Source organism: Cibotium barometz, chromosome 10, assembly GCF_041138505.1.
Source record: "Cibotium barometz isolate CiBa-2024 chromosome 10, ASM4113850v1, whole genome shotgun sequence".
NCBI classification, from domain to species: Eukaryota; Viridiplantae; Streptophyta; class Polypodiopsida; order Cyatheales; family Cibotiaceae; genus Cibotium; species Cibotium barometz.
Window position 1 is genome coordinate 35,578,497 of NC_141055.1, and position 14,703 is coordinate 35,593,199.

General features: G+C 45.6%; 1 protein-coding gene across 3 annotated transcripts in view; it reads right to left on the minus strand.

Annotated features, from left to right (window-relative positions):
* The window catches only part of RPC14 (RNApolymerase 14 kDa subunit), a 189,296-nt gene that overhangs the window by 42,083 nt on the left and 132,510 nt on the right, over positions 1-14,703 (minus strand). For 2 of the 3 annotated variants that reach the window (XM_086804028.1, XM_086804027.1), the window contains exon 2: positions 2,059-2,180. In XM_086804028.1, coding sequence (XP_086660154.1) covers positions 2,059-2,171 — 113 coding nt within the window. In that variant the 5' untranslated portion in view covers positions 2,172-2,180. Of the gene's footprint in view, positions 1-2,058; positions 2,215-14,703 lie in introns of all 3 variants that reach the window. The other variant, XM_086804030.1, reaches the window with a different exon arrangement.

The window sequence follows — 14,703 nt, forward strand, 5'->3', positions numbered from 1 at the left end:
TCTTCTCCAGCTCACGCAGGATGGGTTTGTGATTAGACCCAGCTACATGGATACTCATCTTTCTCATGGGGTACTGTGTGCTATTGTCAGATGCGCACATCCTCACACCAGCTAGAGATTGAGACTGGCAAATTCAGAGGAATACCAGCTGAGGCCAGGATTTGTCAGTTGTGCCAGATGGAGCCAGAGACAGAGTTACATTACATATGTCACTGTCCAGTGTATTATGAGATACGAGGTCGTTTTCACTGCCTGTTTAGAGAGGGTTTCATACCACTTTCTAGAGTCATGAGATACCAGGATCAGAGATGCCTCGGATTATACTTGCTGGAGCTTCGTAGACATAGAGAGGGTCTCTTGAGAGGGAGGGGATCAGAGAGGGTCTCTTGAGAGGGAGGGGATCAGAGAGGGAGAGACACCTATAGAGGCAGATTACAGACTTCTTTCGACCAGAGATTGAGCAGTCAGGCCAGCAGGCATTGCAGCTAGCCCTAGAGTATAGCCGCACCAGAGGTACACTGATTGATCGGGCTATAGAGCTGGGGCGGTCCACATGCCCCAAGATGAGAGGCCCATCTCGACACCGGCGGAGACTACAACAGAGGATCAAGACCATACTGGCACGGCATGGGAGACGTCCAGTCAGAGTACTCACCATGGAGGACATTGAGGATATCCGCCATCGACCGATGAGAGACATCTTTGGATAGTGATGTGTATGATGCTTACCTTTGTTGCTGGAATTTTCCTCCCAGATGTTATCCATTAGGAGCTCCTAGTACCGTACTTTTCCTCATAGTTGTTTCAGTTTTAGTTAGTTGTTTAGTTGTTTTTAGCTTTTCTTACACAGACATTGTATCAGATCCACCAATTGTTGTAACCTTTTTGGTCTCATAGGTCATTTTGGCCTTCTGAAGACGATAATATATCATTTCATTTCTCTCTCTCTCTCTCTCTCTCTCTCTCTCTCTCTCTCTCTCTCTTCAGCTACATTTTGCAATCGTCTGGAACCAAGGTGCTGAATATTCGTTATCTGAAGTATAATCCTGTCTATAATCTTCCGCATGTTACAGTGGTATCAGAGCTTTGCCTTTTGATAAATTCACTTGTATGGCTGGTTTTCAGACACCAGTTGCACTCCCATTCCGTTGAGACTCCTATTCCTAGAAGGACAATTGGTTTATAGCCTACGGAAGCGACTAGGAACGTCTCCCATACACATAGTGGATGGTATTGTTTGCGAACCGGGAAAATCCTAGCCACTCCCACTATGGTGAATTCCGACGATGAGAGAGAGCACCAAATCCTAGCAGAAATAGTTCCCTCGCCAGTGTGACAGCTTCCAAAAGCCAGGTTATCACTGATGACACGAATGCCATGTTCTGAAAATTTATGTGCGTCATAGCACGCCAAGAGGAATAGATGCAAGCAAGTACAGCTTCTACACAGGCCTTAGAGAAATGGATACCTCTTCAAGAAGCCTCGACACCCGTCCCCCCCCCCCAAATCATCACCGAGAACCCTTCCCAGATCCATGCTTTGGCTATCTCCCTTGGGGAGTTAACAGAGCATTCCCGTGTGTAGATTAGAATCAAGAGACCTTGTGCCTTGGTCTAGCGAAGGTACACATTAGGCTTCAACTTAGCACCAAAGAATCAAATCAGTCCTCAAGACAAGCATCTATAATGGAGTTTTGAACTATCCACTCCTGATTTAGGTGTGCACTCTGGCTCAAGGCAGATGGCCTTTACACAAGTGGTGCCATTGGTTGTGGCCTGCTAGAGCTGCCACTCAGGCCACTGCTCCTCAGTGCTCTTTCAATGATCTGAGGGTTGAGGGGGTGGAGGCGGCCAATAAGACTCAAAGAACTATCCCGTTAGAGTCAAATTTCTGCCCAAAAATATTCCCAGCCAAGAAGTTGAATAATTCTAATGAACCATTACTCTTTTGAGTTGATCTAAACCATTTATTTGCACAACTCTACCAGAATATAAGAAAATTTTCTCATTTAAAAACAAAGCATGATCAAACCATGGTAGTGGGTTAACGATGTCTCACTCATGATTCAGAATATATCGTAAAGAATTGCCAAGCGTATGGTCTTCATCCATCAAAGAAAAAGTGGATGCACGAGGATCATCCTCTGAACCCAGTTCCATCATGGTAGCCATTTTCAGCACCTAGGCATGAGCATGAAAATGAAAACTTGAAGTCCTATAAATTATAAAACAAACAATGTCACCATTCATTTTAGTAGTATGGAAACACATGATCACTACATGCCTTTGAACAAAGTGACATCCTAAAGTGTTGCAATGAAATCTTTTATTGCCTACCTGTTGGTTGGACATGTCATCTCTAGCTCTCTTTTACTCCATTTTATGCCCCTTTTTATCCAGATATTTATATTATATTTTCTTAGGCAATTTTAGGCATTTTTATCTGTCGTGGACATTTGTCCTCCAGTGCTACTGGCCAACTACTCTACATGAGATGTATATAAGCATGGCCATTGTTCCTTCATATTTCATTCAACACAATTCAATACATTCAATATTTTCAGTCTCTAGCTCAAGTGTTGGATGTCCCTTGGCTGTCTACTCTCTCTTGTGTGATCTCTATTCACTTCCGCTTAACATTCACATATTCTCACATGGTATCGGAGATCTTGTGCTTCCACAGATCAGCAAGAAGAGTTTTCAGCCAGCGATTTTTTTTCCTCCTTTGTTCCCTTGGCGGCTGCATTTTGGAGATCTACTTCATCGCACAAATCAGCGTTTTTCTCCTACAACAACACTCTGCTGCATTTTTTTCCTAGCCTTGCCTCTCCTCTCCTAATTTTGTAGTCTGTGCGTACCGCGGACTGCTCTCTCTTGTGTGATCTCTATTCACTTCCGCTTCACATTCACGTATCCTCACATGGTATTAGAGTTCTTGTGCTTCTACAGATCAGCAAGAAGAGTTTCAGCTTGTGTTTTTTATTTCTCCTCTACTCCCTTGGCGGTTGCATTTTGGAGATCTACTTCATCACACAAATCAGCGTTTTCTCCTGCGTTTCTCCTACCGCAACACTCTGCTGCGTTTTTTTCCTAGCCCTCTCTCTCCTCTCTCCTAATTTTATAGTCTATGCATACCCCGGACTAGTGGTAATTTTGTAGTCTCTATGTACCCCGGACTAGTGGTAATTTTGTAGTCCGTGTGTAACCCGGACTAGTGGTAGCACTGTGCACTTGCTCCATTAGCCTCTCCCTCCCTTAATTCATCGCGCATCGGGTCGGCTCCGGTATTCACCCGTGTGCCTTGATCTCCGATAGGAGTACAGTTCTACATCTTTCTTTCCCCTCACCTAGCACCTCTCAGACATCTATTACAGACTTATACAGATTGCATTCACCCATGCCAAAGAGTATCATCCAGGCTACACACAGTCCAAGGAATCACACACGTTAGAGACTACACCCAACGTAGTTGCAAGATCATTGGGCTCCATGCACCCGTGGTGTCATTAGTGAGAGAGTGCAATCCCTCCTGAAAGCCAGACATCCCCACATCCGGGGATCAGTTGCAAATCTAGGACTTACTCTGTCACCATGGAGAAGCCACTTCATGGGCCTCTCCATGGGATCAGCTACAAATGTAGGATTGCTCCGTCACCATGGAGAGGCCACACCATGGCGCGGGATGCCATCGTAGCTCTACGCTTGATTATGGAGGAGGATGGTATTATCACTGGATGAGGAGATCCGGGACACAATCCCCAAGTATCTCTAGCCATCTTGATGTTCACAATTTACACATGGAACTTTTGTGACACATGTTGGTCTCATAGACCCATTGGGTCTTTTGTAGATGTTAATAAAACAATTATTTCTTTATATCCCACGGCACGCACCTACCATGTAATAATGCCACATGCACCAAGAGAAGAAGTGTGTGCGTAGACATTCCCTCTTAGAAGCAGTCTCCTCATAGTTGGCCACAACAAAGTGGGATAGTCATGGAAGGAAACATCATCTCATCACGGCACCTTATGTGTGCATATGTTTAGAAATTGGTCGAGATTTCCTGCTAGCGGTATGCCTTTTTGTCGCGCAGACCCCCGATTTCTGGGGACAAGAGCATGTTAGACCTGGGCATGTGAATGGATCATAGTCACAAGGGACGGGGGACGGGGACAAGGGAGGGAACCGCACTTAAAAAATACTTTTTTTAAAGTTTTTCTACTCTACACTTATTCTACTTTGGAAGTACATCAAAATGAGCACAAATTTACACTAAAATGGTAAGCTTTTGAGTCATATTAACAAAATACGCCGATCAAAGAGTGAAGGCGTTGACGATTGATTGTATTAATAATTAAGTAGATACAAAATGAGTCATGACTCAAGAGTCAGGACTAAGCCTTAAGGAGGCACAATACATGGAAGGACTCAAATGAGTCAATGACAAAAAGTGCTAAAGCCTAGAGGCTAGAGCTCATAGTCACAGGGAATGGGCATTTTTAGACTCGGGAATGTTGGGGATGGCAGCATCTTCTCGTTCCCATTCCCGTCCCATGCCACTCTATGGTCACACGGAATGGCCTTTCTCAATCTTTTCTGTCCCCGTTCCCCGTCCCCATTTCGCGTCCCATGTGACTATGCTAGAGCTAAGTAGTAAGGCCCATGAATCATGATCCATGAATGATCATCCACGTGAAGTGCTCGCCTCATGGTCATGGGTAGCTTGTGCCAAAGAAGCATCAAGCTCATCCTCACTGGCATGATGCTACTGCACCTCATCCTCTTGTTGCTCTTCTTGTTGACTCATCTCCCACTCGGTGAAGGGATCTGCCTTCTTGGTCACGCTCTTGCAAAGCATTCCCAAGTTCGCGCTGATGAAGACAAGGTCATTGGCACGCTCTACCCCGAGTCGGTTCCTCTTCCTAGAGGCAATGTGGCTGTAGGTGCTCCAAAGTTGCTCCAACCAAGAGGAGCCAACGGCCTGGCTAAGTATGCGGATGGCCAACTGCTGTAGCTCTGGTCCATCTGAACCAAAGTCCTCCCACCATAGAGCAGCACCAACTTTGGAGTGGTCGATCTGTGCATCATGACAGCCATAGGAGCTATGAAATGACCTGTACATGGAAAGTTGGTCCCTAATCTTGCGACTAAACGATGCATCAGGCACAAGACGGTTCGCCATCAGAGAATGGAGTAGTTGAGCGTAAGAACAAGACTATGGTGAAGATGGCGAGGACGATGCTGGAGCATCGTGATCTAACTCATCCACTTTGGGGAGAGGCTGTGGCTACGGCTGTCCATATCCTCAACCATTCTCCAACGACTTCAGTACCGAACATGACTCCCTTGAGGCGTATTTTGGCAGGAAACCTGATGTCTCCCATTTCCGTGTGTTTGGGAGTGATGTATATGTTCACATTCCAAAGAAGCAGAGGGGGAAGCTTGACTCAAAGTCCCAAAAGCTTGTCTTTGTGGGATATAACTCTCTTTCCAAGGGATACAGGTAGTATGATCCAGAGAGGAACGAGGTTGTCGTCAACAGGGATGTGGTTTTTGATGAACATGTTCCAGTTTCCACTGTTGATAAGCCGCCACTTCTTGGTGACCTAGATGATTCTGATGATGATTCCTAGTCGATTGTTCTACCTGCACAGCCTCAGTCAGTGAGGAGGTTGAGCCCGCGGCTGGAGATGAGCCCCCACAGCAGCAGGAGGCTCGGTGTTTTGTTCGAGTACCCAGGTAGTTGGTTGACACCCTTCGGGAGTCGGGTGTTACGAAGTTTCCCTCCGAATGGACCATAGAGGACAGACCTTGAAGATCGCATAGAGTTCGTGATAAAAGTCATTCAGCAAAGCTTTTACAGGTAAACTATGCCTTGATGTCTCGTATCATGCAGGACAAAGAGTCCACTTCCGTCAAGGAAGCCCTTGCACAGGACACTTGGAGGAAAGCCATGCAGGTGGACCTGGATGCCATTGAGAAGAATAACACTTGGGAGTTGGTTCTGAGGCCGTCGAAACGGTCTGACATTGGTGTCAAGTGGGTCTTTAAGACCAAATATACGTCAAATGGGTCGGTGGACAAACACAAAGCCAAACTTGTGGCTAAGGGTTATGCTCAGCGGCCTCGCATCGACTATGAGGATACCTTTGCACCGACAACAAGGATGACCACGATTCGGACCCTTCTTGCCCTTGCTTCTTCTCAGCGGTGGCCCGTATTTCAGATGGATGTTAAATCTGCGTTCCTTAATGGTGACCTGCAGGAGGAGGTGTATGTTGAGCAACCTACAGGCTTTGAGGTTCCAGGATTAAAGGGGATGGTTTACAAGTTGCGGAAGGCCTTGTATGGTCTTAAGTAGGCTCCTGGGACTTGGAATCAGAAGATTGATTCCTTCTTTCTACGGACTGGATTTTAGAGATTAGTTGCAGATCCCAACCTATATCTCTTTCGGGAACGCAGTATAGTCACGTTGATCATCCTTTATATGGATGACCTCATCTTGACCGGTGGTCATATGGCGCACATTGCAGTGACAAAGGTTGCCGTATCAAAGCAGTTTGAGATGACCGATTTAGGCTTACTCCACTTCTTCTTGGGATTGGAGATTTGGCAGACCCAGAGGGGGTTCTTGTTGAGAGGTAGCGATTGCGTTTGTGCAATGCTACATTGATATGGGTGATGGATGATGGGTGAGTTGTGAAACACCTCGATTAAGAGGGGGTGTTGAGAGATGTAATCGCAGTGTTGTGTATGTGGGAAAGCACCCTAGAGGTACAAGATATTGTGGCAAGATAGGAATGCCACATGTAATATTGAATGGTGTGTGAGTGTTGACCAAAAGAGTGAAAAAGGGAGTGCCACGTGGATGATGATGTGTAAAGTGGGATAAGGCTAGAGGGCCTATATCATTGTATGGTTTATTGTGATATGCAATAGAATATAGAGCTATTGTTGAGTGTGCAATCTCTCTCTCTCTCTCTAATGGAGTTTTTAGTGTGGTATAACCCACCTTAATCTTATGCTTAATGTTGTGTCTATCACCATGATCAATCCCATTTTTGGGTTGTTTAACATGGTATCAGAGCTTGGGTGGGCTCTTGGTCATGGTGATTATTTATGTATAGTTTTTCTTGGTTATGAGTTTTTTGATCAAGCATTATTTTCAATTTATTATGAAAAAAATTAGCACACTCATTGTCATTAGTATTGAGAGAGATTATGTTCATGGAGATTTGGAGATCATAGAAGCTATCCAAGAGAGTTGCAAATGGGAGTTTTGCAACATGGAGAGCTTGCTCATCATCATGGAAGCTGAAAATGGAGATTTCAGCAAGTATGAAGGCTATTGAGTCTTCGGTGTCAACAAGGAGAAGCTGCCAAGGAGATTTGTGAAGATATTTTGGTGTTTTTGCCTCTAATTTGGTGTTTGAGCATGGAAGAATGCTCGTATTTGATAAGGGTTGCTATGTGATGGGATGAGTGGATCCCATGGCTCTTGCAAGTTGGCAAAGAGCATGTGTGGAGGTGAAAGACTTGTCCAAGAAAGGGGCAAGCATTGTGGGCAAGGAAAGGAGCCCATGAATGTGCACATCAAATGGAGGGATGTGCTGATTTGCTCATGAAAGATGAGCAATGTTTGGTGGAAGCAAGAGGAAACTTTCATAAGGTATATCACCTAAGATTTCTTGTGAGAAATCTTGCATAGAAGCACCCTTGAAAAAATATTGCATGTGAGAATGGAAGGCATGCAAATATTGGAGCTCAATGGTGAGCAACTGTGGCCGCGTCATGTAGTGTAGAGCTCATAATGGTCACATCAGCAACTGCAAGAAACTTGGAAGCAAAGGCTACCTACAAGATAGCATGCATTTTGCAGTTTGTGGGAAGTTCATAATAGAAGAAGAGGTCCTGGCTGAAAGGGAATAAGTAAGGCATGCAAGAGAAGCAGCTTTAGCAGCAGCAGCAGCTAAGCTAGAGCAGCTTCAAAGATAGCATGCATTTTGCAGTTTGTGGGAAGTTCATAATAGAAGAAGAGGTCCTGGCTGAAAGGGAATAAGTAAGGCATGCAAGAGAAGCAGCTTTAGCAGCAGCAGCAGCTAAGCTAGAGCAGCTTCAAAGAGAACTAAGCAAACCATCAGACAGCAGCAGATCGTGGATCACGAGGGCCAGCAACGCCTGCAGTGGTTGCAGGGAAGCATGGGGAGATGCAAGTTGAGGATAGCAGATATGGCTAAGAGGATGCAGCCATGGGGAGCACAAAACTTCCTTGAGAGCAGTTAAAGCTCGATGAAGAGCAGCTGAGCTATAGACAGCTGTTAAGGACACGACTACAGAGCAAGAAATTGAAGCAAAGCACGGAAAGGCTCCTCAGAGCTTGAGCTATGGTGGCAAAGCGCAGCAGAAGGTAGTAGGCAGCAACAAAAATAGCATTAAAAAAATCATTGCAGCCCACAGCACAAAGCTTGGTAGTAGAGGAATTCACAGAAGATGGCACGATGAGCAAGCCATTAGCTATGGCAGATGACTATACCAGAGAATGGAGGTCACCATGGAAGCTCAAGGAGCAGCAAAGCAGAGCTTGGTGAGGAAGGAGAAGACCCAAGTGGGGTCCGTATCTACGAAAAGAGAAGCTGGCAGAGGCTAGCAGAATTCAGGTCTACATAGGAAGCTGCGTTACACTCTTGCAGAAGAGGGACCCGTGCGGTATGTATTGCACTGCGCGTTGCAGCCTTTTTCTAGCCTTGTTTATAAACAACAAAAAATAAGGCATTATCTCTCTCTAGATGTGTTCACACACGCAAGGTTGTAAGTGCCCTAAATAATCAGGCCAAATATTGGTCTACCAATGTGAAGACGTGGATGCTTTCCATAAATGGGTCCCCTGCCCGATTGCGACCAAAATGGAGATAAAAATTGTAATGTGTATTCACCCATGGTATGAGGGTTGCCCTGCCCGAGCTCACCGAGAAGCTCAAAATGGTTATTGTGATGTGTGCATGAGCGATGCACATGTGAAGTGCATGCGCATGGGTTGGTTCCCACCTGAACTTCCATGTTCAAATCGGACTCAGTGGTTCCACGATGAGCGAGTCGGCTCAAAATGGACTTGGTGTCTAAAATGGTAGACATGCGCACACATGATTGGTTGATGGACACTCCAATGTATCATTGGGGGGGAGTATTGAGAGGTAGCGATTGCGTTTGTGCAATGCTACATTGATATGGGTGATGGATGATGGGTGAGTTGCGGAACACCTCGATTAAGAGGGGGTGTTGAAAGATGTAATCGCGGTGTTGTATATGTGGGAAAGCACCCTAGAGGTGCAAGATATTGTGGCAAGATAGGAATGCCACATGTAATATTGAATGGTGTGTGAGTGTTGACCAAAAGAGTGGAAAAGGGAGTGCCACATGGATGATGATGTGTAAAGTGGGATAAGGCTAGAGGGCCTATATCATTGTATGGTTCATTGTGATATGCAATAGAATATAGAGCTATTGTTGAGTGTGCAATCTCTCTCTCTCTCTCTCATGGAGTTTTTAGTGTGGTATAACCCACCTTAATCTTATGCTTAATCTTGTGTCTATCACCACGATCAATCCCATTTTTGGGTTGTTTAACAGTTCTTTGTCTCTCAGCAGAGCAGCGGTATGTCCATGAGTTGCTTGAGGCCTTTGGGATGGAGAACTGCAAACCTATCACATCACGAATGGACCCAAACACGAAGCTTACAGTTAATGATCCTTGTGAGTCAGTTGATGCCTCTCTGTACCGGAAGCTGGTTGGTTCATTGATCTGGTTGCTGAACACCAGATTGGACTTGAGCTTTCCTGTGGGGCTTTTGAGCCCATTTATGCAGATGCAGTTAAAGTCTCATTGGGACGCAGGATTGCGGATCTTGCGGTATCTGCAGGGTACGAAGGATCTTGGACTCTTCTACACCACTGGAGATGAAACGAAGGAACGAGTTCGACTCCAAGGTTGGAGTGACTCACATTGGGGAGGAGACCCAAACACGAGGAGATCTACATCAAGCTACAGTTTTACCCTTGGCTCAGGAGCTGTTTCATGGAGTAGCAAGAGGCAGCCAACTATTGCCTTGTCGTCAAACAGAGGTAAAGTACCGGGCTGCTTGTGGTGCTGCTTGCGAGGTTGTGTGGCTGCGGAGGTTACTTGGAGAGATTGGGTTTCCACAGAAGGAGCCCACAGTCATCCAGTGCGATAACCAGAGCTGCATCGCTATTGCTCGGAACCTGGTCTTCCATGCCCAGACCAAGCACATAGAGATACAATATCACTTTGTTCATGAGAAGATCTTGGCTAGTGACATCATGCTTCTTTATTGTTCGACGAAGGACAATGCGGCAGACCTCTTCACAAAGTCTCTACCTCAGGCTATGCTCCGACGGCACTCCAGCTCACTGGGGTTGGTTCCACATCCAGGAGCTGAGAGGGGGTGTTAGCAATCATCTCCTGTTTGTATACTATGTCAGGGCCTCTGTTGGGTGTCCCCGCCCGTATTTGGTGTTTACATGTGTGATAGGGGAGTCACACACTCATGCCTCATGAGTTGACTTATCCCCACAACTCTCTCTCTCTCTCCCTTGTTCTTCTCTGTGTATGTCTCCCACATGACCTAACCCTAATTCTCCCACACAACTGGTATCAGAGCACCCGCTTTCACTCTAGGCGTGTCAGCGCTGCCAGGCGCCTACAGCAGCGCTCGCAGCAGGGGTCGACTAGGTGTCAGCTCGAAGCTAGACTGAACGGGCCACCTAGGCGCGTGGTGCTAGGCGAAGCTAGGCGAAGGCAGGCGAGCGAAGAGGCAGAAACAAAGGCGACGGTGTAAAACCACCGGGCGTTGAATCATTCGCAGCCAGGCGTCTACGTGCGAATGGGTCTATGAGTCAAGCGCACAGGCGGGCATGACGACTCGAGCAACCCCTTGTGATTGGGGAAGGCCAAGCTCGCTTTCTTGAAGAAGCTCACAGTAGCCTGGTCCTCCTCATCTTCTGCACTTCACAAGCTCCACGGCGTCCCTTGTGTAGTGCGCTTCCCCAATTCATGGCGTAGTCCCTCAAATGTTCAATTTCCTCATCCTTTTCAATTGTTCCTGCCCAGTCCCTCTCCATTCGCGCAAGCTCTTTCTCAATTGAGCTCAGCGGATTAGCGAAGGGATCTCTGACTCTCAGCATCAGCATCAATAGCAGCACTCTTTCTGCAGCAACATCAGCAAGAATTGCCCCCCTCTCCTGCAACAGCATCTGCAATCAAAATTCAGCCTGCAAATTGAAGAAAAATCAGAAATTACAAGGTATTTTCCTCAATTTTTTTTTGGGATTTGCAATTGAGCAAGTACAATGAACAATTGAGCAGATACAGGTGCCGAATTGCTCAATTTTGAGCGAAATTGGCAAAATTGGGTGACATTGGTCACAATCAGGATCAATTTGCAGGACATTGGTCACAATCAGGATCAATTTGCAGGAAATTGGATGTCGAAATTTGGGGATTTTGATGTAATTGTGCAATTAAGCACTCATACATGCTGTATGATGTGAAAAATCGCACATTTGGGCAAAATTGCAACAAATTGCAGCAAATTGCAATGCAAATCAAGGGGCTTTTGTGCCGATTTGGTTGATTTGCATGCAGGCAATCGCATTTGATGCTGTGGATAATGTGCTGATGCCTTACAAGCACTCAATGTGCCTGTAAATCAAGGGGCTTTCATGTATTTGATGTATATGTGGCCAGGGGGAAGCATCGTGAACACTCTGGATGCCTTCATGTGCGCCAATGTACCATGCATGATCAGAAATTGATCTCAAATCAAGGGGCTTTTCAAGTTTGTATGCTTGTTGAGCTTGGCAAAGCAGCAGGCGAAACTTTTATGCCTTGAATCCTCAAAAATCAGCTTGCAGTCAAGGGGCTTTTGCCCAATTTCTGTTCGGGACTGTTTTATGCAGTGTACAGGACTGTAAAAGTCTGATTTTCACTCATTTGGACAGCCAGGAGAGCATTTATTGCTATTGTACCTGCTGGTACAGATTTGGCACAGCTTTGTGCATGTTTTGGCATGGCTGTACACTGTTTTGAGTGACCAAAAGATTCAATTTCAGCTGCTGAAATTGCCGGTACAGGTTTGGTACATCATTGGTGAGCACTTGGTACTGCTGTACAGTACTTTGGAAGGGCAAAAGAGCACATTTAAGGTGCTGTCCAAAATCTGCAGCAACCAGATTTTGGTGTTTTCATCACAAAAAATGGGAGAAAAGTTGCATTCTTGCTTCCGCAGAGGGAGATAAAGCTTGGGAGAATAACTGTGAGCACTTTGTGTGCTTTGGGTGCAGTGTTTGCACATCTTGGGTGCAGTGTTTGCACACTTTGCAGGGAGTCAGGCATTGACAGGTTGCATTTTGCTATGGCAACCACAGGTGAGAGCTCTTCATTGCTTCACATCAAGAAGCTTGAAGGCTCGCATAATTATGATATTTGGCAAACCCAGTGCTACAATGTGTTGCTCCAGAAAAAGCAGCACAAGCCTATCAAAGAAAGGGGTGTAATGCCCGCTTCTCTTACTGCTGAAGAGTGGGAAGATATGGATGAGCTGGCAAGATCTACTATCATGTTGTCTGTGTCAGACTCATTACTTTTCAGCATTCGTGAAGAGAAGACAGCTTGGGGAATGTGGCAGAGATTGCAGGACTTGTATGCCCAACAAAGTGCCTCAAGCAAAGTGTATTGGTTGAAGAAACTCATAGGCCTTCAGATGAAGGAAGGGGCTTCTATGACAGCCCATCTAAATGAGTTTAATGGTATTGTCAGCCAGGTCATTAATCAAAAGTTGGCAATGGGGACGATGAGTTCAAAGCCACCTTTTTGTTATGCACTTTGCCAGAGAGTTGGGACACATTCAGGACAGCCACTAGCAATTCGCATGCTATGCTGTCATATGCAGATGTTGAGGGTGCTCTTCTTCAAGAAGAGATGAACAGGAAAAACAACTCTGTTGGAAAGTCCAATGCAATGAATGCACGTGGGAGATCCCAGCAAAGGGGGAAAAGCCAAGAACGGGGAAGGAGCAAGTCTCGCTCCAAAAAGGATTTGGAATGCCATTATTGTGGCAAGAAGGGACACATTAAAAAACAATGCTACAAATGGAAAAATGATCAAAAAGAAAAGGGAAAAGGCAAAGACAAAGAGAAAGATGAAGCCAAAGATGTAAAGCCAAAGGGCAAAAGTGGAGTCAAGATCGAAGAAATCAATGTGTCACATGCAGGTGGCAGTGAGGATGAGGTCCTCTTTACGTCTTCACTTGATGCCCATTCACTTCTTACAGGTGGTCATGGTATGCACTCATGGATCATTGATTCAGGTGCCTCCTTTCATGTCACAGGTTGCAGAGACTTGTTTGTCAGGTACACTGCTGGCAATGAAGGAGTGGTTTATTTGGGTGATAACCATGCATGCAAGATACTTGGCAGAGGTGATGTGAGGCTTGTATTTTCAGATGGCTCACAGCTTATGCTCCATGATGTCAGGCATGTGCCTGAGATCAAGAAGAATCTGCTTTCTACTGGACAGCTTGATGATGCTGATTATGTTACCACATTTGGTCGTGGAAAGTGGAAAATTAGTAAGGGCTCACTGGTTGTTGCCAGAGGCTCTAAGGTGGACACTCTTTATTTTATGCATGCAGGTGTTTGTCACCATGCTAATGTAAATGCAACCGAGCTGCCGGAAATCTCTATGTGGTATAGCCGGTTGGGACACATGAGTGTCAAAGGAATGGAGCAATTGTCTCGTTTGGGTTACTTGCCTTCTCTAAAGTTTTCAAGTTTTCAGTTTTGTGAGCATTGTATATATGGTAGGCAACTACAGTGCCCCCACAAGAAAGCTCTTGGACAGAAAGATGCTCGGTTAGAGCTTGTGCATACAGATGTATGTGAGATGTCTCAGCTTTCTTTGGGAGGGGCAAAATATTTTGTGTCTTTTATAGATGATGCCACACGCAAGGTGTGGGTTTATCCTCTTCGTTTGAAGAGTGATACATTCTCAGTGTTTGAGAAGTTTGTTGCTCTTGTTGAGAATCAAACTGGCAAAACACTGAAAGCTTTGCGTTCCGACAATGGTGGAGAGTACATGTCCAAACAATTTCAGGACTTTTGTGATGCTAAAGGCATCAAGAGGGAGCTCTCTACTCCTTATGATCCTCCACAAAACGGGACAGCAGAGAGGATGAACAGGACCATACAGGAGAAGGTCCGTTCTATGTTGTCACATGCTGCATTACCTCATGGTTTTTGGGCTGAAGCTGTTATGACAGCCGTTCACCTTATAAACAGGTCACCTAACACGAGGCTTGGTGGGAAAGTGCCAGAGGAAGTATGGACAGGGAAGCCTCCGTCATACAAGCACTTGAGAGTGTTTGGTTGCGTTGCGTACGTGCACATACGCAGGGAAATGCGCACCAAACTTGATCCTAAGTCTCACAAATGCATATACCTAGGATATGGTGACAGAGGTGAAATGGGGTATAGACTTTGGGATCCCATGAATAGAAAGATCATACGCAGCAATGATGTCATTTTTGATGAAACATGCATGTATAAGGAGCCTGCAAGGCAACAGGAGCCTAGCAGAGTCATCTTTGATGATGATGGACATCATGGACAACAACAAAGGGTTGTAAAT